The following is a 25069-nucleotide window of genomic DNA, read 5'->3' on the forward strand; positions in this document are numbered from 1 at the left end:
AACCCGTAACACGCCAGAGAAAAAAGAGGTGAAAAAAAAAATTCTTATCGATGAGCCTACCATGGATGTGACGTCACAAGCAGTCACAATAACGCCTTTTATGCGACATTGTTTATGCGAGCTTTGAATGGCTTGCAAAAAATGTCAGCGAAAAAAACGACCCTCTCTGTAGAAAAGTGCCCAGTTGAGGGTGAAGGTATTAATGTTTTTAGCCAAGTTTCAATATTGTTGTCCGAAGGGTCGTGCTTCAAAAGGATATCGATCTCATGAAAATCCGTCGCATCTGTCGAAAGTTTTAGGCAGACATACATAAATACATTTAAACAGACGGGTGAGATTTATATTATGGACTAGCGGGGGGTACCCGACGTTGCTCGAGTGTTTGGAGGTGTGTGTGTGTGTGTGTGTGTGTGTTGGGGGGGTAGATCAAAACAACCCCGTTTAAAAAAAAAAAAAAAAAAAAAAAAACGTTGGCCGGGTGTTTGGAGGTGTAAAAGAAAAAAAAAGTTTTAGTAGAAAGGTAAGCTTGAACCCTGAACCTTTGACGCGGAGGTGGAAACGAAATGGAAAAAATCCCTGCGACCTAACCATCTCGACTACAGGAATAGATGAATTGATAATGTGTTAAGTTGACATTTATAAAGCGAAATTAACAGGTGTGAGAACGTTAAGTCGAGTGATGTTTGACCAAGTTTTGCGCTGGAAGCCAGTTTCTGTTTTCCCCGCTACGCGGTGATCAAAAAATATCTCTAAAATAACTTGTAAAAGTCGGGTAAATTAAAGATAGCTGCGACCAGAGTTCCTAAGCCGTAGATCTTATTTAGACAGCATATAAAAAGTTTTAAGAAGGAGCGAGCCAACCGAGAATCCCGGCCAAAAAAGCCTTTTGTAGACATACACAAAAAGCGAACACACATACATACATACACAAATTTTCGCTTTTATATATATAAATTACACAATCATAACATAATCAATGATCACAACCTGGATGGAAGTTCCGTTTTCATTTATGCCGAAGCTCTGGAGAGAATATGTTTCTTTCATTCTTTCTTCTGAGTGAACAATATTTAACCATTAACTTGAAAATATATGGCATAATCACGTTGACGCATCGGTTATTATTAAATCACCGAAGTTAAGCAACATTAAGCCTGGTCAGTACCAGATGGGTGACCAATTTGGGAATACCAGACGCTGTTTGTAGGAGGACTTCGACACCTCTCTGCAAGAGTTGCAAAAACCTAACGTTTTCATCTCCTCTAATGGGGGATGTACACAAGATTGGAGACTGCTTGTGAATTTAATATTCCCATGAAACTTCCGCCTAGGTTTAGTGCCACTTTGGATGGATGTAGCTTGATGACAATATTATTTCTGTAATTTTCCTTGTAATAGGTATTGTGCGTTTTGGCATTAAATAATCAAAAAAAATTTGACATGTCATACAATGGACAGAGCAAACCTAATAATCTTCTCAGTATATCTGAAAATAATTTTCCACCTTTTAAAATGTTTTATCACCACCCCCCTTCCCCCACTATTGATGTATATATTGTGCGGTCAAACCCACCTAAAAAAATGCATTCACTTCTTGTTCTAAAAATAACAAATATATAAAAACACAATTACGTGCACAAAAAAAAAAAAAAAAAATTTCAGAGGCGCAAGATTTTTTAAAAAATACGCCCACGCAAATTCTGCGGGGAACAAGATTTAAAATGCGTTTTGTTCAGCGGACGTAGTTGAAAGCATACCACGTGACAAAAGAGTGCACTTTTTGGCCAATCGACACTCAGAGAAAGATTTAATTTTCAAAACCTTTTTTCTCACATCGCCTGGGAGCCGATCGACAAATACTTAAACAAATTCACTCTCTCCTTCTTACTTGGCACTCCGCACTCTGCGTTCCTCACTCTTCGCTCACTTCTCTATTCACGTCAATGACTCTGTTGCTACGTATTTTTCCGCCAGCATTACAAAACACGATTATCCACATATGCACGCACACACAAGCACTCCTCCACACACACGCACATATACAGCGGATAATACAGATATTCAGCCACACCCAAAGACATTTATCGTCTTTATTTCTCTTCGCACACACAAAAATTATAAAACAAAGGACACTCTCTGCTTTTTCTTGTCAAACCAACGAACAGTCTCAAATAACTTTCACATTTGCAAGAACTATCTATCCAGACACACCTTTTGGACACTAAAAAATGATTTGTTTGTTACTTGTTATTTTTGTGTAAATAAACACCGTTTATTTCACATGTTTGATTTTTACTTTATTTGTGGTGGAAAAAGGGAGACCTGAGTACCACTACAATATAAAGAGTTTTTTTTCCCATCACATTGCAATATTATTTCCATGATTTTCATAATCATTTTGTCATTAAATAATCCCCTCCCCCCCCAAAAAAAAATGACATGTACAATGGAGAGAGAGAACAAACCTAAATCTTCTTTAAAAATAATTTTCCACCTTTTTAAAATGTTTTACCAACCACCACACCCCACCGTCCTAACGCACATCAATCTGTAAAACAAGCAATAAACCAATATGAATCAGGAGAATAGGCAACGCAAAGTCCGCAGCAAACAGTGTCAAATAAAAACAAAAATTTTTCAAAACAAAAAAAATCAATAAATGTCTCATAAAGTAATATATATTTTTTATAATACTAAAAGCAAATTAAAAAATAGTGAAATAGTTACATTTTATTTATTTTTTTATGCAAAAAATAGTTGAGTATCATTTGAATTTTTTTTTTATCTGACAGTTTGATGCCGACTTTGAGTCACCTGTTCTTCTGATTAACCATAGACCAAATATGAAGACTATACTGCTGTCTCCTCCATCATTAGAATATTATTTCCATAATTTTCATTATTTCATCAGATATTGTGTGTTTTGGAATTCAATAATCTCCCAAAGTTTGATATATCATAAAACGGAGACATCAAACAAAATGGAGTCTTCTCAATATATCCAAAAGTGTTTTTCCACCTTCGAAGATGTTTTATCACCCCTCCCCTATCAACACATGCCAGCTTGTAAAACAAACTGTAAACTGAATATGATGGACCGCCCCTACTCTCCTCCAAGAGTTGTAGACTTGGTTGCCATAACTACATAGGCATTTCCCATGAGAACACCTGATTACTTAATCGATTTCACATATTGACCCTAGATTATAAAATAATTATTTATGTGAACACTACAGCTTGTCCCCAACAGCAGATGTATATGACAAACAAGCTAACGGGGATGACTGATGAATAATTACAGAGTGGCGTTTGTATAATAAGCATTATGGGTCAGAGGAGGAACCCTCCCCCTCCTCCTGTCATATTTTAAAGCATTATGGGTTGGAGGAGGAACCCTCCCCCTCCTCCTGTCATATTTTAAACATTATGGGTCGGAGGAGGAACCCTCCCCCTCCTCCTGTCATATTCTAAAGCGTGATGACAGATGAAAGACATCTCAAATTTCACAAAATAAATTATTCTGTCCGATTTACTTGTTTCTAGGACACAAATAAACATTTCCTAGCCATTCTTAGCTTTCAAAATATATGAAAGTTGTTACAATTAACCTTTATCATGCCGACCATAGACTTTACTTTCCAATTTCATTATTTTCTTTTAAATATAACTTTACCATAGCTTTCAGACTACATAGATAATATATTATTTGATTGGAATTCATTATTGAGATGAGTATTATTTATTAATTTTTATTTTATTGCAGACTATCCTCATCTAAGAAAAGATGAGGTTAATAGTCCGCAATAAATAAAATTAATACATAAATAATGATTGAAGTTTGTGTGAAAGCTATGTACATGAACTTTGGAGAGAAAAAAAAAAAAAAAAAAAAAGCAACATATATAAACTTTGGAAAAAAAAAGAAACTATGTATTTTTTTTTTAATCTTTGAAAGGTTTTAAAAAGATTAAAACAAGCAATTTTTTTATTTTCAAGTATTTTTCCTTTTTTTGTTTTTATTCTTTTTCAAAATTTTTTTCTTTTTTGTCAAGCAAATTTGAAGACTCCCAGTGCAATGATGCATCTAACTCTACATGTAATGCAATTCTTTTTGAGATCCAATTAATTTCTTATTTTGACAAAAAAAAAAACCACTACTTCTTTGAGCATCTGCAGTTGTTTATCTAACGTTAATAAATTCATAGTGTCGTTAGTGTTCATGTTTTCCATCTCACATTTATCTTTTCTTTTTTTCTCTTCCAATATTTATCCAAGTCATCTGCTCGTTACTGCATTGTGATTGGTTGATTGGTATTTTGACAAAAAACAAACAAACAAACAAACAAACAAAAAGACACTATTTCTGCAGTTGTTTGTCTAACATTAATAAATTCATAGTGCTGTTAGTCTCCATGTTTTTCATATAACATCTATTTACTTTTTTTTTTGTTTTATTCTCTTCCAATATTTATTCAATAATCGTCTGCCACATTGTGATTGGCTGATCGGCATCTTTACGACAGATTATAAACAAACCCGAGCGGTTGATGTTATGTTCCGGGCAAAGCCAAGCGGTTGATGTTATGTTCCGGGCAAAGCCAAGCGGATGCTTAGATACGCCCAGTTCAAAGTCTGTACAAGTACCAAAATGACAAAGTGCAGCAAGCCATGTAAAAACACAAAAGATATAGATCATCAAAGTTAAGCAACGTTGAGGCTGGTCAGTACAAGATGGGTGCCCATTTGGGAATACCAGGCACTGTATGTAAAAGGACGTCAGTACCTCCCTACCTACACAAACTGCAAAAACCTAATGTTGCCATCTCCCTTAACCAGGATATAAATATGGCTGGGGACTGCTTGTGAACTTAATATTCCCATATGGGAGAAGTCTGTTCAAACCGTCTAGGGTGATGTTGCTGGCATGGCATGTATACTGTCTGAATGTTTGCCTAAGGCAACTTTAAAACTGGATATCATAGGCATCGTTACCTTTTCTGGCAGATTGTTTAAACAAACAGAAAGATGGACAGAGAATTTTCATTGCTGTTGAATGCCAGAATCAAATCCCCTTGCATTCTTCACTGCTCAAGTGAGAACAGATTTAATCTTTGAAGTCAATCTTTATTGGTAATGTGTTAGGTTGCTACATACTAACTAAAAATACTAAACCATCTATATTTAAAAGGGAAGTAACTCTTTGCCCTTTGTAATTTTCTTTGCACCAATGATTTTGAGGGGAGTTATTTCCCTTGCGTTTTAAACCGGCTGACAATTCGGATTGGACGTCTCACACAGCGACTTAGTGATTCTTCTTCAGTTGTAAATATATAATAAATGTGTTAATCTATACAGAAGCGTTTTTATCCAATTCATTCTACTTATCACAACTTGATTATATTCAAGTCCAATATTAACAATTTCTTGTTAAAAACCGCCCCATAAGTAATAAGTTCATACTGTTTATTAATATTGGTCTTGCCATAATTTTCTTCATCTTTCAGACTGATGCTACTAGATCAGGCTGTCTGAAGAAACTGGCTTCCTGACCATTAATGTTATTGCTTTTTCCTTTCCCTTTGCAAAGCTCAATCATGTTCTACAAAGTCAAAAACAAAAACAACAATTGTCTCTACAAATCAAATAAACCAAGCACCATGAATAAATATTTAAAGATATAAAGAATTTGAAGTATACAAACTTCTTGCAAAATTACTAAATTTTTATCCAATAACCTGAAAAAGGTTGGTATACCATAAATCCAAACAACCAAACTGAACATCATGAATAAATATTTGAATATATATAAAAAAATGAAGTATAAAAAAATGATTCGACATTAGTTAACCTGAAAGGTGTTGATATGCCGTAAAAACAAAACAACCAAACCAAATCATCTTTCAACTCACAATTTTTTCAGTCGCATTAACTTATATCCTTGAATAGCTCTAGTCCAGGTGTGCCCGTCATATGGATTGCGATCGACTGGTCGATCGCAGAGACATTGTGGGTAAATCACATGGTATTGGGGGGGGGAAAACGTTGGCACTGGCAAGCTTCAAAACCTCACGGCAGAGCTGGAGACACAAGAGCAGTCATATACACAGCTTGACAATGAATGTTATGTGAAGAAAATTGACAATTGTCTGTTAAAGTTCAACGTTTTCAAGACTTTGCCTTCAAGACTTTCCAGGAAGATGCTTAGGTTGTTTCATTCTCGTTGAAAATTGCAACATTGTTTCACTTGAACTCTTCTGGGGTGGAGAATGACATTCAGCTTATGCAGAACTCTTGGACAATTCTGGAACTCACTCAGAGGAGAAGTACCCGAACATCAGGAAATGTGCTATCCTCTTGACTGCATTATTTATCCGAGTCAGCATTTTCCCACACAAAAATTATTAAGTTCATATACAGTTTCACCATAACTGACGAGCATCTGGAGGTCAGCTTGAAGCTGCTTATTAGCAGCTACTCTCTGCACTATGCATCCCTGACTGATTCCATCTAATACAAGTCATCAGTGTAAGACATTGACAAAAATATATACAGCGTTGCACTGTGCAATATGGTTGGTTGGTTTTGTTTTACGGTATATCAACCCTTTTCAGGTTATTTAATGCCGAATCCAGTGATTCTGAAGAGAAATTTTTTAATAGAATATATTTGTTGTTTTCAAGTCGATTTCTATTTAAACCATAATTGAGACCCTAACAGGTACTACCACTCTGGGTCAGAGTGGACCTGGGAGCAACAGCAATTAAAAGGTGGCTCCACACTCCCCAAAACCCGCAAGCTGGGACCTCACCACCGGATATAGTTCAAGGTCATATCTAGGACCATGTGCAATATGGGTTGATGCAGTAATGCAAGGTACACCTGCATATACTGTCATACAAAAATAATTTACAATATATTTATAAATGTGCTTTGCATTTTTAGTAGGTGGTCGATCATTTAGACTTAGTCATATCATAAGTAATTCTCATGCTGAAAATGTGTATGCAACCCTGCTCTAGTCTTTGGTAAATGGTGGACCAATAAGGAAAATAAAAGAAAAAAATTATATCTAATCTGCTATATATGAAAAAAAAAACTGCTGTGACCTTTTTTTTATTTTATTTTTATTTATTTATTTATTTATTTTTTTTTTTTTTTGTGTGACATTTTTTGGGGGACTTTTTTTTTTTTTTTTTGTGACAAATTTTATTTACATCTTTCAGGTCGTTGAGGATGCACCATATGTCACAACCTTGGAGTTTTTAGACAAATTTAATTGTGACTTTTGTGTCCATGGTGGTAAGTAAAATATTTCATTTTTTTTTTTCTTTTCCTTTTTTTTTTTTTTTTTTTTTTAGTATACGAGACCCAAATGCTTCTCCACTCAACATCGTTTCCGTGATCTTTTTCTCGTTTGTCTCTCACATTGTCAACTGTTTAGGAGGGGGGGGGCAAACACAGTGGCTCACAAGTACATAAAAAAAACAAAAAACACCAACTCAAAAAGAAAACAGACGCAGGCACTTTCTGTAAATACTAACAAAACTATGATTTAGACTTCAATTATATAAAAGGCCAATCAAATATCTGTCAAATAAAATAATTTAGAGATTGAAAACTGCTTCTGCCATTTCCGGGACTGACTCCATATTCCCCCTCCTTCTACTAAAATATATTCTGTGCCAATTATTTTGTATTTTTGTTTTTTAAAGAGAAGATAATGCCTGGCAGGAAACTATTACAGTTACTTGGTCTTTTGGTTAAGATCAAAGTGTAGTTGGCGATCCTAGCAGTAGCGCGCATGGTCATTTGGATCACGCGCCTCAAGTTGGTCCGCGAAGGGACATCTGTTCCGGATCGGGATCTGATTGTTTACTTTAAACATTTGCTTAAAGTAAAGATCAGATGCGATTGGAAGAGGTTGCCTAGAGTGGAATTTGACAAGAGGTGGGTGCACAGCACTAGTTTGTGCATCCGTCGAGGAGCCAAGTTTCAATACGTGTTCCCTCCTTAGGCATGGCATGGGCGGTGCTGGGTCCTACGGAACCCATCCCGCCTAGGTTAGCATAAGTTCAAGTAAAGTAACTCTTGACTGGTGGTACAAATGAGATCCTGTCCCTGATTTTATTTTTTGGTATTAGAGTACCTCTGAGTCTGCCCAACCCCTCTGCTCCTCAGGTTTATTTTCTGATGTCCCCGGTCGCTCCCCTACTCAGAGGTCACCCTCCTACCCCTCCATCCGTTGCTGTATTTTCTCCCACCTCTATTAAGGCCATTTCCCCATACCCATTAGGGACGCCCTGCTTGTTTTCGGTTCCCCGGAAAACAGTGGGAAATCTAACCACATAGAATAGTACAGGGGGGTCTTACTAACAACACATTAGTAGTTTTTTCCCTTATTTTTTGGAAATGAACATTTTTATTAGTATAGTCCCACTCCACGAACATTTTATTCCCAATTAATTCAAAAACTCTTTTCAATGAAATCGAACTTTATTTTCTAACACATGCACATACACACACAAAAAAAAAAAAAAAAAAAAAAAAAATGCACACACAACACACAGATATGTTTTTACAAATTGTACATAAGTTATTTTTTACACTGAACGCTGGGGTATTAGCTAGATTAAGATCCACAGAGTGATTGAGGTATTTTGGTAAATGTTGCCAGTCAAGAGTAAGACCATTAAGTCTTCATCATTCATCATGTTACTTTAGTCAAAAAGACCCTGTACCCTCCCCCTCCCAATTTCTTATAGGGCCTTGTGCCTAATTTTGTTGTTTGATTCTTTTGTTTGTATAATTTTATATTGTATTCTCATTTTTTGACAACAATAAAATAAATAAATAAGATCAAAGTGTAGTATCTGTTCTCAGCATTTTAGCTACCTCATCTACCCCTCCCTCTCTGCAACTAAGGTCCACATTTTACTGTTCTGCCGAGGCTATGTTTGTCAGTTAGTTGATCAATTCAAATCGCTCCTAACCATCGTAAAAACCATCGCCACTTCTTCACCCGCCTGTAGTATATACATATATATTTTCTCCCTTTTTCTCTCCTTTTCTCCCTTTTTGCTTTCTTAATCTCATTGAATATACCTATAAACTGTCATTAACTGTTAAATGATATTTTGATGCAAGTATGATTAATTTCATATTGTCAGTTTCCTTTTAATGCATTAACCTGCAAAATTTATTGTATATTTTGTAAACTTATCTCTGATGAGAAGAATTGCAGTCTTCGAAACTCCATGGAATAAGGTTTCTCTTGTCTATTTGTACTCCTTGTTGGATAATTAAAATTTTGTAAACCTTCCTTTTAAGGTTTTCTTGAAAATTTGAATAAATTTTCAATAACAAGATTCTTATATATATATATATATATATTATATATATATATATATATATATATATATATATATATATAAAGTTTACAAAAAGAAAAAAAAAGATATTCTATGAAATACACCCCCCCCTCAAAAGCACCATCATATAAAACTTAGACGAGGAAAGCCCTAGGAAGGTGCTCTATCTCTCTCTTCACATTAACTTTATCCGAAAAGAAAACAGCTAATAAACATCAGTATATACAATAAGGTAAGCCGTTTCTTTCAATTACAACATCTTCTGTTGTTCGCTTGCTTCATGGTAAGTTTCTACTACTGTTCCAGTAGTAATTTTTATCCTCTATATCCAGTCCTTTTGTTTCTATTACAGCCACATTTTGATCAACACTTCCATTTTAGCTTTCTTTTGTGTTTCTTTGTAAATATCTTCCTATGTTTTTCCACCAGTCTCATTGGTCCTGGATATGACCTTAAACTATATCCGATGGTGAGGCCCCCCCAACTTGTGGACTTTGGGGAATGTGGAGCCATCCTTTAATTGTCATTGTTCCCAGGTCAACTGTTTTCCTGCTTTCCGGCTGACTACAATATGGTTGTCTTTAAGTCTAACATAAATAAGTTCTTGATGAGCCGTTCCATATAAGTTATCAAATTTACCAAATTTTCATTATTAATGATTACTATATTGTCCAATTTCTAATGTACACTCTTTAACCCTTATCCTTGAGTGGCCTCTTGGCCTTAATAATGTGGTGATGCCTATGTAAAAAAAAAAAAAAACAACCAACCACCAGTCTCATGTCATACCTTTGGTTCTGAAAATCTTATTTATTCTTTTTTTGTTATACTTTTTTCCTTTTTCTCCCAACACTTGAGGGAGGAGGGCCGATGGTATCACGTGTATATTTTTCTCTGTATTCATGCATTCTTTTGCTATTGTTTTTTTTTTTTTTTTAATGGAAATTAACACCACTAAATATCTTTCCGTGTCATTTAAACCACAAACTGCCTCTTCATGAAGCTAATGACACCACCCCACATTCCACAAACTCGCCACTCTAGCACTCCTTCCTCATCCCCACCCACACACCCATTCCCTTCATTCATTTCTAATCTCATAAAAATTGCTACAAAAATATTTCAACAATTTGAAAATCAACTCTTGTTATTTCCACACCACTTTCTCAATTCTTTTCATCCGAACACTATCTCCTATCCTATTATCTCGATTTTTGGATTTTTCATTCCTACCACAGCACTTTATATACTAGATGTACCCAGCATTGCCCGGTATGAAATGAAATGTTAAATTCCTTAAAGAAATGAAGTAAAAAAAAAAAAAAAAAGTGAAGAAACTGAAACCTATGCATGCGAGTGTTTCTTTTTCTAAACCGTTCACTTCTTGTAAGTAAAGAAAAAAAAACAAAAAACAAAACCAAAGCTGAGATCAAAACAAAAACTCAAAAGCAGTGAGTCAAGTACAATAACCATTAGACTTGCCATAATCTTTAAAAAGTGTTTTCAGAACTTGTGAGCAGTTGATAGACAGAAAAAAATCCAATGACCCCCCCTCCCCCAGTACCAATTTTTTAATTTTGACCCCTTAGCAACCCTATTGCTGGATGAAAACTAATTCAAAAGTTTTCCACATATCTGAATATCCTACATACCAAATTTAAGAATCAAACATTTGTTGAGTACATTGGTTGAGAAGTGTCCTCACACACATACATTCTCATATATATATATATATATATATATATATATATATATATATATATATATATATTTAAATAAGGGAGTAGTCACCAACAATGTGTATTTTTTAATATTATTTTATTATTCCGTGTCTTGGTTTTTCATTGAGAATTATGTTTGGATCATTGTAACAATGTTTTTAAGTCATTGAAATCGTTTACGCGCATTTCAGACGGTCTGTGATGCGTCCTCGTCAGAAATTATTATTATTATTATTTATTTATTACAATGATCCAAACATAATTCTCAATGAAAAACCAAGACACGGAATAATAAAATAATGTTAAAAAATACACATTGTTGGTGACTACTCCCTTATTTAAATATACATCTTTCTTTCATTCGAATTTATTAACCCATTTTATATATATATATATATATATATATATATATATATATATAAACTGATCTCTGGAATAGTTTGCCAAACATTCAAACAATATATAGATGTTACATGGTTTTCTTCACTTTGCTATTATTTGCCAACAAGATTGATCGATTGATCATGGCATTCACCCTGGGTCAGTTCGGCTGGTTCTTTCCAACAAGTTTACTACGTCTCCAACACTGGCTGACCAGGCACAACAATACAAGGCTGCTTCCATCATGAGTGTAAGCCATTCCCAGTTCCAGGGATGGACCCTGAAAAGCTAAGGGTCAAAAATCAGTTCATCTTTGTTTCGCTGTCCTGTGCCACGTTTTGAGTTCTTCCAGCCTCGTTGTGGTGCTGAATCAATGACTTCATGGATGAAGTCATATTGATTGATTTATTGATAAAACGCTGTATATGAAAACACGAAAATCAAACCTAAGTACTAACAAAAAAGTTTACATCTATATATATAAAAGACAAACGTCTGTGTGTATGTATGTATGTTTGTTTGTAACGCTAAAACTTTTGAAAGACGGAACCAAACTTGACATATTTGGTATCATATCGAAGCCCCATCACCCGGATGACAAATATCGAAATTTTACGTCAAACGGACCACTAGAAGTTGGTCAACTGATCAGTTATCTTCGAGGGGGGCCCCAAAAAAACCTGTCATTATCTATATATATAAAAGACAAATGTTTGTTTGTAACGCTAAAACTTAAGATGAAAGATTCCTCTCCCCTAAGAATAAAACATATGTTCAATATCTGCTTTTGTTTTTTCATTGTTTATACGGTCCCGAGCAACGCCGGGTAGCCCTGCTAGTAAGAAATAAAATGGAACAATGGCCTATATATATAATTTCCTATATAATAAAATGACTGCAGAAATCCTCTCTGGACCAAAGTATCATATGTTTGTAACAACAGATACCACATATAAGTCATCAGCAGGGTATTGTGTAAGTCGTACAGAATGAATTATAGAAATGTTACTTAAATAACATTCATTGATGAGGATCTTTATCAACGAAATATCTGAACAAACAAATTTGTTCGTAAAAAAAAAAAAAAAAAAGAAGAAATAAATAAAATTAAAAAAAATTGCATAATTCTTCTGCCACAAGTAACATTTCTAGAAATGTAAGTATTTACACTTGGTAATGATAGGTTTTAAAATAAATTTTAAACTTCTATTTAAAATAATTAATAAAAACACATAAATCATTCAATTGGAATTCATTATTGAGATGAGTTTTATTTATTAATTTATTTATTGCGGACTATCATTCTCATCTTTATTAGTTGTTGTTTCATGATGTTTCGGCCAACTATTCTTCTGGGAGAGGAACTCATTGTCGACAACAACGATGAAAAGCAGTAATTGCTGAGAATGCAGTTAGGAGATTCAGAGTTCCTATCCCGTCGCAGTTACCACCTGATGAAGGCCGGAGGAATAGTGGGCCAAAACATCGGGAAGCAACAACTAAACAGATGAGGATAATAGTCCGCAATAAAAAAAAAAACAAACAAAAAAAAAATAAACAAGCTCCTTCAGTTTTGGACAAACTACAGATACCCACGAAGGGTTGCCTACGCGTGAAATTTTTGTGGCAGGAGGTGCGCAATCTCCAACTACACCTCTCCTGAGACAACATTGTCAAATACCAGTGGCAAGTAAAGTACAGGACGACTGGAAACAAATGCCGAGATAAGCGGAGAGCACATACAGCACCTAGAATTCCCAAACGGTCACCCATCTGATACTAACCAGGCTCAACGTTGCTTAACTTCGGTGATCTGAAGAGAACCGGTGCGTCAGCGTGATTATGCCATATTTCGCAATAAATAAATTAATAAAAACGCTTATAAATATACAATAGCTTACATTGAAATGGGTTTAATCTATCCCGATAAAAAAAAAAAAAAAAAAAATTGGAGGGGAGGTATTTGAAATAAGATGTTAATCGGACATAAATAACTCAAATATAATAATAGCATGTTTGCTACAAAATATTTGTCACTGTAAGTATTCATTAAATAGAATTAAGCAAGAGAAATATTAAACATAAGAAAATTATTGAGCGTTAATAATGTATTTACAAACATAATTGCATAATATTAGAAATTATGTTTGTATTCAAATGTATTCTTGAAAAAAAGTGTTTATACCTGGTAATTGTTGGGTAGATACCATTAATCCTAAGCTTATACTAGAAAGATCCAAAAGTATATACTGGTGCTACCAGATCAGGCTGTCTGAAGATATTGGCTTCCTGAGATGAAATACACATAACATTGATGTTTTTTATTTTTCTACTTCTTTTTCCAAAACTTGATCATGTTCTACAAAAACAGCACACCTTTCCCTCCTTTCCCTTCTTCCCATTTTCCCCTTTCTCTTTCTATCCCCCCTGCTACCAAGCATTAATACTGTAACCCATTGCAAAACTCATTCATGTTCTGCAGGGCAGAGAACAAAAACAATAAAATCCACAATAAAACAACCAAACCAAACACTACAAACTAGCGATTGAAAATGCAAAAAGCTTGAAGGATAAAAACCTTCTACAAAATAACTGAATGCAACTTGAATTCTATTTCTAAAATAACTGAATTCGGCATTAAATGACCTGAAAAGGGTTGATATGTTGTAAAACAACCAAACCAAACCAAGCTAAATAGTAAATATATGAATATATAATTGTTCACGTAGAGATAGGTATTATCTGTTCCTGGAAATAACCTGGTTAGTTGTCTTCATATAAATCAAAGATTTATATAATGGGTTTTATTTGATATTTAATAGGATGAGGAATTAAATAATTAAGTTAATATGACCTAAATAAATAATCCAAATATAACATGATTAGTGCAATACAACCTTTGTCACAATTTCAATTCATAACATATAATTAACAGATAAAATAATTGAATAAATAAGGGAGGTAATAGAGTATATTTTTAATGTTTGAATTATTTCCCTCTGCGCTGAATTTCAAACTAGCCTAACAGAAAAATAAAGAAATCTTTTATTAAGAAAATAAAAGGTTTATTAACTGAATTATATCAGACAATAAATTATAATTAGGTTAATGACTAACATACTTTTAGCTTATTAAAAAAAAGTTGAACTAACAAAAACGTAAACATGATCTATGAAATAGAAGTTAGTTTTGTATTAAAAACCCAAATACACTCATTGTCGATTTAACCATTGTTATATTATTGGTGTTTGAGTGTGTATACTTGTCACTAAATATCTATGGGGTTTTTCACTATCTGAACCATATCTTGTTTATTTACATATATCTGTAACAGTTTATTTAGGGCCCGTGATCAGTGTTAGTGTTATTACGCATGAGTGTGTCAGACATGTATTTTCGACATACCTTTTCAACTACATCGTTGGTCCTCTGTCTTTTGATCTACCTGAGAATTTCATCTGTTCTTGAATGGAGCTGAATTCTGTCGAAGTAAGCATTTCAAACGATCCAAGACAATGATTGGTTTTATATAGTTTTTATTTCATTTCTCAGGTGTCGACACGCAGGAGAATGGAAAGTGGGTATCTCTGGGTTTTTCGGGCTCCATTTTGAGACCCGTCACCTCCTTCCCGGTGGCGGGGGATGGGTGGAGGTGATCCGTTAACCCATCCGCTCTGTTTAGTGTCTGAAGTCCAACTCAAACGATATGTCCAGCAAACTAGAACATGTGACAAACAGCACGTCACCTCTGATCTTTTTCAGAGCCTCTGGTGCAAACTTGATCAGTTCACAGTCTGACTTGTTTTGATGTGTTTTGATAACCTTATCAAAAGATAGCTCCACGTCTCTTTACTTCTCCAGTTAAATATATAGCTAGCTAGATAGATAGATAGATAGATATATTGATGATTAGATAAACTGATGGATAGACAAATAACATAATGTACTAATCTGTTCACCACCTATATAGCATTAACATAATTTTAAACAATAAATACTAGTTATTTTAAGAAAGAAAAGTAAAGAGCCACGTGTTGTATCTCAGCAGTTGTATTTTGAAGTGTTGGAACAGCGCATAGGCAACGCGAGAATAAAATTCTTCAACTTTACAACAGTGCAAGAAAGAAGGAAAGAAAAAAAAACCTACTGAGGATGGAGTTTAGCTCCGAAATATATTTATGTTATAAATTTTAAACAAGTAAAATATGTTTATTTTCCTAATATTATATTGTGATTTGGCTTTTAAGCGCACTTGATGCATATTTTATCTTATTCAAATTAAATCAACATTTCTATATGGAATTCACACCCTTGACGAAATACTAGTCATTTTGAAATAATAAAAATGGTTATATTAATACGTAAAAAAAGGCGTGAACAGGTCTACTATTAAATCAAACATGGCTTTAATATTATAACACACGATGCAACTATTTTTTAGATTTTTTTTTTTTTCTGATTCATGAAAGAAGAAAAGAAAAAAAAAAAGAAAACATACTGAGGATGGAGTTTAGCTCCGAAATATATTTTTGTTATAAATTTCAAACAAGTAAAATATCTTATTTTCCTAATATTACGTTTTGATTTAGTTTCAAGCGCACTTGATGCGTATTTTATTTTATTCAAATTACTGAAGTATTTGATCTATAATATATACAAAATATGAATAAATTAAAATTTATTTTTGTTTAAAATAAAATATGCATCAAGTGTGCTTGAAACCAAATGACAACATAATATTAGGAAAATAAACAAGCGCACTTGATACATATTTTATTTTATTCAAATTAAAACAACGTTTCTATATTGAACTCTCATTCTTGACGTTATTCTCGCGTTACCTGCGCAGAGTTCAAACAATTCAAAATACAACCGCCAGATACAACACGCGGCTCTATACAGACTTCTTTCTCCAAATTTACAACATGGCAAGGAAGAAGAAAAAGAAAAAAAAGAAACAAAGAACACACTGAAGATGAAGTCTACCTTCGAAATATATTTGTGATAAATTTCAAATAAGTAAAATATTTACTTATTTTCCTAATTTTACATTGTGATTTGGCTTTCAAGTGCACTTGATGCATATTTTTTTTATTCAAATTAAATCAACGTTTCTATATAGAATTCACACCCTTGACGAAATACTAGTCATTTTGAAATAATAAAAATGGTTATATTAATACGTAAAAAAAGGCGTGAATAGGTCTACTATTAAATCAAACATGGCTTTAATATTATAACACACAATGCAACTATTTTTTAGATTTTTTTTTTCTGATTCATGTAATCATGTCCAATTCTTTTTATTTTCTTTTTAAAGTTAAAAATTTCTTATTTTTCTCATGAGTCATTTTTTTAAAAGATATAAACGGAAACCACACCCGAATATCTTAAAAATAAAACTAATGTAATCTTGACTCTCTTTTCAATATCACTCCTTTTTTGTCTGAGATGGTCTCCTTGAATTAGGATACCACTGAAACATGTGCACATATGTAACCAATAATGTTTGTATAATTAACAGACTATATACAGCTCTCTCCCCTATTGAAGCTCGGCAGAGAGCTGTGATCAGGCTGGCTTTGATATTGTGGGAGGTCATGTTGGTGATGTTCTTGATGCATGACCAAACAAAGTAGTCATAGCACTCCTTCTGAAGCCAAGCCCGAGTCTCTTTGGACTTGTGGGCTGGCGCCGAGTCCTGCTGCAACACCCAGGGTTTGCCAGCGGTCACCTGATTGCACCAGGAGATCACTACAATCTTGCGTACATCCAGGTACACTTTGGCGTTGACTTTCAAGCCAACTTCAAAGATGTGAGGTGGCATGATGTGGCCCTCACTTGAAACCACATCCAAGACCATAACCGTGGCCAAAAACCTTGTTTTCATCACTCTTGGCAAGTCCCTATTATTTGTGGTAATCGAGCGATACATTTTCAGGGTTTTGGAAATGGTCCTATTGTCATAACTTGGATCAGTAGAGAACATGAGTTATATAGCGGCGCATCTCTGATCTCGCTCGTTAAACATTGTGTCACTTTCAGACATAATAGAGGGCTCTTATCGCTCTTGGGATTTGTACACATTTGCAACAAAAAAAGAAAGCCGGTTTTCATCAAATGGAAATAAAATGTTGTCTTTTCTATAGCGACAATTTTATCGTTCCACCCTATATATATATATATATATATATATATATATATATATATATGTGTGTGTGTGGTGTCCATAAAGTCCCTATGCATTAAAAAAATAACTTTATTAGCATTTGCTATAATAAAAAAAAAATTGTAAAAACGAAGATGTAAATAAAGTTATAAATTTATGGACAACCTGTATATTACACACACACACTTGAGAAAGATTATTTTTCGTTTTGTTATGTTCAGTTTAATGTTTTTTTAATAAGGTTAATTTATGTAGAATAATTATAATTGAAGAGATATCGACTGTTTTTGAAATAAGAGGAAGGAAATTACAATAACTGCATTGATTTGCTCTGACTCTGTTTTCTTGATTGATCCGCATTTTTACTATTTTGAATGACACGTGTTTTCTACCGCCTTTCTTTCTTTTTTTTTTTTTTTTTGTGTGCACCTTGATTAGAGTTTCAAAGAAATAAAGAATACTACTTTGTCAAAAACTACAATACGCGTTAGACGGATTAGATTCTGACCTAGAAAGCAGCAATTCTTCCCGCTTTGTCAGAAACCTTGCTCATAGAATATAAGGACTAAAGGACAATATAAGGGTAGCAAGAGTTGCATAAGTTTACATAAAATACCCAGTTTTCGTATTAACCAGTTGATCTATCCCCACTCCCTCCCGAGATAAAATCTTTGTTCCAAATTATTATTTCTGGAAGGGACCTATTGTCAGAAAACGCCATTTTTCAGAAACAGTTTCATTTGGATAGCTTGATTGACAACCTGCTTTAATTGTTGGGGGGGGGGGTGAAGGTTGTTTTTGATTTCCGGTTTTTCTTCTCTTATACTCATTGTTGGAATTTACTTATTTTATTTTTTTCAGCTCCGATGTGCTAAGTCACTTAAATTGCATTTGTGCAATTGCATTTATATAAGCCAAATAAAATCTTTGTATAATAAGTATTTATAAATATATATTTATATATAATCTAGTATTGAACATTTTTGAAAAAAATATTTGTTTTAAGTAACTTTTATAAATATATTTGAATTTCTTATATATATATATATATATCAAGTTGAATGTATTCAGGAAGGAAAACTCGTGAATTAAAATGAGGTTATTAAGAGTGCTCAATAAAAAAGAGCCAAGTATTATATTTTTATTTATATAGAAAAATATTACATAGTTGCTACACTGAACATGCTAATGTTTCAGATAAGTGGTCGGTCAGGACCACAAGTCTTTGTCAGGTGACGTAATAATGTTTGTGTTCCACTGAAGAAGTCTGGTCCTCAAATGGGAGAATTGAAATTTTTTTTTTTTTTAGCATTTGTATTTGTAGGGACTACATAATATTTGTCTATATAAATAAAATTAATATATATATATGGCATAATCACGTTGACACACTGATTCTCATCAGATCATCGAAGTTAAGCACCATTGAACCTGGTCAGTACCAGGTGAGTGATCATTTAGGAATACCAGGTGCTGTATGTAGGAGGATGTCAACACCTCCTTATACGAGCTGCAAAAACCTAACATTGTCATCTTTCCTGACTGGTATATACATGCGACTGCAGACCACTTGTGGATTTCATGCTCCCATGGAACTTCCTCCTTTAGAAGAAACCAATTCAACCTGCACTACCAGATTGTGTTTTCTTGTGGCTACATTTGATAACTGTCTTAGTTTTCCAGAACCAACTCTCTGATTATCTTTAAGTACGTGTTTAAACATCCGTCGTTTGCTCCTCTATTCCAGACTAACTCCTTCAATTCCCGTTGTTAGCTATATGACCAACTGTTTACTTTATTCCTAAAACTTTGACCTTTTTCTATTTAGACAATTGCCAATTGTGTCATCTTTGACGTTTTAGATCAGCTAAAGTTGGTTATTGTTTTATTAACATTTGTAAATTCCTTTCTTGTCAAATATTTAATTTGTATCAAAACTGTATAATCTAAAATTTCTTAAACTTACCTGTGTAAATTGCGTATTTATCTCGTGAACCTACTAGATTCTCATTACTATAATTACAATCTGTTACCTTTACACCTTAATACACCATTCTATTTTAGGCGGTCTTTGTGTGTCTTGGTAAACCACTTCCTACTATTTTGTTCTGTTGATAAACTTATTTCCTCTTTTTATTGATCCACTGACAAAGGAGGGGTTGGACCTAGTAATTCACTCCCGTTCGTTTGTTTGCACTTTTCTCAATAAACACACCTTGGATTTTTTAAAAAAATTTGCACAAACATTAGTCATGGTGAAAGTAAATTTTTCACTCATGGAGGAGGACCACACATGCTCAGGTTGTTTCCTGTCATTTTGGGGAGGGGATATTTATAGTATCACATATATATATATAAATAAAGTGGTGTCTTGTTTAAGAGGTGGCGAACTTTAAATAAAAATAAATCACAAAAATCTTTTCATGCAAATGTCGTTCATTCCAAAGATCAATTTTTTTGCATTTATAATTTTAATAACATTTAGGACATATGACCTCACATCTCGTGTGGATATGGTGTAATTTAGAGGCTGTACTCATTAAGCTGTGTTTCAGCAATAACACATCAAATCTTGTCTTCCAAGTGGTCTATTGTGTCTAGTTTATCAGCATAGGCATGGGACTTTACATATCTTCAAAGAAACTCTCATTTTCCTTATTTTGTCCTTTCATCCTCATATGCGATGAGTGATGTTTCTGATATTTGGAGCTGAAAGAACACAATGAAGTTAAGTGGTGCAAATTACAGCATCAGTGAAAAGGAGGTCTGTAGATTTATTCAGAACACAAAGACATTTGCTTCTCAGCATGCAACCCAACTTGTTTTCTATTCACTTGAAATAATTTTTCCGTGTTTTATTTTGCAGATGACATAACGACGACTGCTGATGGCACGGATACGTACCATTTAGTGAAGAATGCTGGCCGATATAAGTAAGTTTCTATTTGGTTATTGTTTATATTTGGTATTTATGCAGAGTTCTTGCTGTGAATGTCTTACAAGGAGGCATTTGTGACGAGCATGCGCAAAAGTGCATGAGTTGCGTGTGCCTGCATCAGGGAGCGAACCTGGGATCGTTAGATTACAAAGAAAAAGGTTTGTGAGCGATACTTGCATTATCGCGACAATTGGGTTCATTCAACGGCTATAAAAGGCAAGCCGAAACAAAGATTGTAAGTCTTTTTTTTTTCTTTTTTTTTTTTTTGGTCGGTCGACGTTTGAAAAGAACTTGCTTGTGAAGACTGCGACATTTGCGAGAAGAAAGAAGTCGAAAGCGAAAGAACTGATTCGTTCAACTTTGAAACGAATTTCTGACGTGTATATCGCTTAACACAAATTACTTAGCTTGTCGCAGCACGAGGGAGGAGAAAGCTATTATGGCTTTCGATCCAAAACTTATACCTATATTTGATGGCAGTGAATCTGGACAGTCAATAGTGGAGTGGTTGGAAAAAGCTGAACTAATGTACGCCAGCTAAGTGGCGTAAAGCGCATTGAATGTGTAATTCTAATGCGTTTGTTAGGCAGCGCCTATGCATTGTACCAGCAATTAAGTGAGGAAAAGCGAGCCGATTTTGGGTGTATAAAGAAACCCTAACCCTAAACCCTGTACACAACGTTTGCTTTGGATCTGTTTGATGCATGGAAGCAGTTCACAGCTTGTCGTCTCCAATCTCCAACCAGGTGAAACAGTCAATGTCTTTTTGGCAGAGCTGCGCAGGCTAGCAGTCCTGTTTGCCGGCGTATCGGATCAATGCCTGCAATGTGCATTTATTACTGGTTTGCCGGAACATGCGGAAAACTTGTTGCGGGCATCATCCCAGATGGATAACTTGGATCTATCTCATGTGCTGGCGCGCGCTCGTGCTATTTAATGACTAACCCGACAGTCCTAGAGTAAGCTGCATTAGCTGCACGATCGACACCAGTTAACCCCAAGGAAACAGATACTTCACGGAGGTGTTACAAGTGTAATGGACTGAATCATAGGGCAAGCAATTGCCTGTTGGATAGTGCAACAGGAGATGTCGGAGTAACCCCAGAGCTCACAGCAGATGGAAGTACACTAAGCTGCTGTGGAGTAGGAATGGTGCAGGTTGACCTTGATGCAACACAGAGCATTAGCATAGAAGTCCTAGTTGTGGATGGATACTTACTGGGATTTGATTTATTGCTTGGACTGGATGCAATCAAGCGACTGAGAGGAGTAGCTGTGTCTAGCGCAGGAGAGGTGACCTTTCCACATTTTGGCAAAGCCAATTTTGCTGCTATTACTATTACCAAGCCTGACTTCTCTGCCAAATATGACCAAGATACTCAGAAGTGGACTACATTGTTGGAAGTGGGCTGGCGGCCAACCTCCACTTACATTGAGAAATAGACTTGCAGAGTATCCAGCGCCAACACCGATTCGTGATGAATACGATCGGGAATTGCAGGTGTGGATTGATAATGGTTGGTTACTGCCATATCCCGAGGAAAGGTCTAATCTCTCTCATGGCTGTTGTGCAGGCGAATAAACAGAAAGTGCGTCTTGTTATGGATTATCGGGAGCTAAATGAGTATGTGGATGTGCATTCTGCCAACACGGATGTTTGCTTACAAAAATTGAGGGAATGGCAACAACAAGGACCAAACGTTTCAGTGCTGGATTTACGCCGAGCCTATTTGCAAGTGCATGTTGACAAATCTCTGTGGCCGTTCCAAACAGTAAAAACTAAGGGACAGCGATATCGTCTCACCCGCCTCGGATTCGGGCTGAACGTTGCCCCTCTAATAATGCGGGTCTTTGTTAATACCGTCCTTAGTCAGGATAGGAATATAAATGAGGCTACATCCTTATATATTGATGACATTTTTGTGAATGAAAGCATATGTTTAGCAACTCGTGTAAAGGAACATTTGGAGAAGTTTGGCCTGGAAAGCAAGACCCCAGAACAGTTGAGACTGGGCTCACATGTATTGGGATTACATGTCCAAGAGGAGAACGGAAAATTGTTATCGTGGCGTTGCAGTGACCTTCCGACAGTACCTAATAGACTTACTCGCCGAATTGTGTTTTCAGTGTGCGGGAAACTGACTGGTCATTTCCCAGTGTGTGGGTGGTTGTGTATCGCCACAGCATTTGTGAAACGAAGGGCGAATATGATCACAACTGGATGTGATGACGAATGATAAAATCCATTATAAAACAACCAAACCAAACTCTACAAACTAGCGCTTGAAGATACAAAGAGCTTGAAGAATAAAAACTTTCTACAAAATAACTCTGTGCAACATGAATACTGTTTCTAAAATAACTTAATTTGGCATTAAATAACCCAAAAAGGGTTGATATGCCATAAAATAAAACAACCAAACCAAACTCTACAAATAAATATTTAAAGATATAAAAGAACTTCAAGCACAAAAACTGTTTCCAAAACAACTGGATTCAGCATTAAATAACCTGAAAAAGGTTGATAGGCCGTAAAACAAAATGGCCAAACCAACCTTTACATGCTTTCATGTATTACACCGCTTGAAGAAATTGATTTCCAAACTAAAGTATCTCTGGCCAGGTCTTTATCCTTCTTTCTTTCAAGTCCATTTTTATAACTTCTATGTTTTTTTTTTTTTACTTGGCATTCCCATGAACTGAACTTGTTACCGTAACTGTTTCACATCCATTGACCCAAGAACTCTTGTTAATTCTTTCAGTATCACCATTGAAGTTCCTCACACTTCACGCATATCCCTTTACTGTTCAGGGTTATTCTTCCTCTGAGGTCATCAGATCTAAGCCTGTCCTTTAGACTCGCATCACACATCCATCGTATCATTTTCATATCGGTTCTCTCCATGCAATGCATGTCCCCAACTCTCACTGGCTGGATTTCACTTCCATAATACTGTGTACTTACACTTGCTAGTGACGGAAGATAGCCGATATAAGTGGGTTCTTATTTTATATTTGGTGTTTATGCAGAGAATAATCCGTTTTCCGTGGGAATTTGCCTTGGAATATTTCGATAGTTTTCCTAAATCGCTGAATATGATGTAACACTCGGACAATGAAAATCACTTGACCAGACGACAATACAAGCCAATGAAAATCTCAAATGACAGTTAATAAATTGGAAGAAAATATTAGTTTTAATTGTGCAAAAATTAACATCATTAAAACTGAATATAATGGATGTATGGATTATGCTACAGTCGCCAGAAAAAGTAATAACTAATTAATTGAGTAGTAGTAGAAGTAGTAGTTGGAGGTGATGTTGGCCAAGTGGTTAACGACATGGACTGATGACTTGGATATCTCAAGTTCCAATCCAGTTTGTTCCACAGAAATCATTTTAACTTGGGATGTTAGTAACCTCCTTGTGGTTCTTCCTGTAGTACTCAATGTCTTTCTAGAAAGAATTTTGACTAGAAAATTATCAGGGAAACCAATGCCAACAATAGAATCTTTGGATTCATATGATTTAATATCAAAATTTATATATATATATTATATATATATATATATATATATATATATATGAAGTGGAGTTATTTCTCAATCTGACATTGATATTAAAAGCCTACTTTTTCGATTTAAAAATTAAAACCAACTTTCTTAATATACTCAGAAATTGACAACATTTTACTTTTGAAAACAAACTTTTCAAGAATAAACCATAGTTATAATAAAATGACCCACTGTGGTTGATTTTTCCATAAAACCAAACTCCTCCTCTCCTTCAAGTCTGATCTAAAGTTGAGTCATTCTCTTGGATAATCAAATCTTAACATTTTGCCCATTCAACTCTTTGTTTTCAATCCTCTCATGATGGCAATTATAATCCAACTGATGTGGCCCCTAGATTTTGATAACCAGTGATCCAACAGTAAAAAAAAAAAAAAAAAAAAGAAAAAAGGGTATTATTTTGATTGAACTGAAAATACAAAGGGATTGAATTACAATTATTATAATAGATTCCTTATCACTAACTGCATATTTCGTTTCTCTTCACACTAGGGAATGTCGACGGACAGAAGGTGTATCTACCACGGATATAGTTGGAAGGTAAGTTTTATTTGTTTTGGGTTTTTTCTCAGATTTTTCAAATAGTCTGAAAAAGATTGACTGATGGAGTGGATCCCTGGAATTCAAAAGGCCATGATTTTCAATAGGTCTTCCAAAGTTTCTTGAAAAATTAGATTATAAAAATGTTAGAGTAATTTTTTTTTTTTTATTGAAAATTATTTTTAACTTTTAAAATTATTTAAATTTGTTTTATTTCAAATTTAAATTTTTAAAAATTAAATATTTTTCTAGATTTAAATTTTATTTTTAGATTTAAAATCTTTTTAGATTAAAAATTTTTTTAGATTTTAATTTTTTTAGATTTTTACTTTTTTTTTACATTTTTTAGTTAAAATTTTTTTTGTATTCTTAAAAAATT

The 25069-nt window shown here is 34.5% G+C and overlaps 1 protein-coding gene and 2 pseudogenes across 1 annotated transcript in view; 2 read left to right on the forward strand and 1 right to left on the reverse strand.

Moving 5' to 3' along the window:
* The window catches only part of LOC145259788 (ethanolamine-phosphate cytidylyltransferase-like), a 90845-nt gene that overhangs the window by 41538 nt on the left and 24238 nt on the right, over window positions 1-25069 (forward strand). Inside the window, exons 5-7 of the mRNA XM_080117552.1 lie at window positions 7224-7299; window positions 20506-20572; window positions 24643-24690. Of these exons, the coding sequence (XP_079973678.1) occupies window positions 7224-7299; window positions 20506-20572; window positions 24643-24690 (191 nt within the window). The remainder of the gene's footprint in view (window positions 1-7223; window positions 7300-20505; window positions 20573-24642; window positions 24691-25069) is intronic.
* On the reverse strand, window positions 13207-13323 carry LOC145260142 (5S ribosomal RNA; annotated as a pseudogene).
* On the forward strand, window positions 19005-19121 carry LOC145260173 (5S ribosomal RNA; annotated as a pseudogene).

The sequence above is a fragment of the Euprymna scolopes genome, chromosome 35 (genome assembly GCF_053919585.1).
Source record: "Euprymna scolopes isolate OS-2025 chromosome 35, ASM5391958v1, whole genome shotgun sequence".
Taxonomy (NCBI): Eukaryota; Metazoa; Mollusca; class Cephalopoda; order Sepiida; family Sepiolidae; genus Euprymna; species Euprymna scolopes.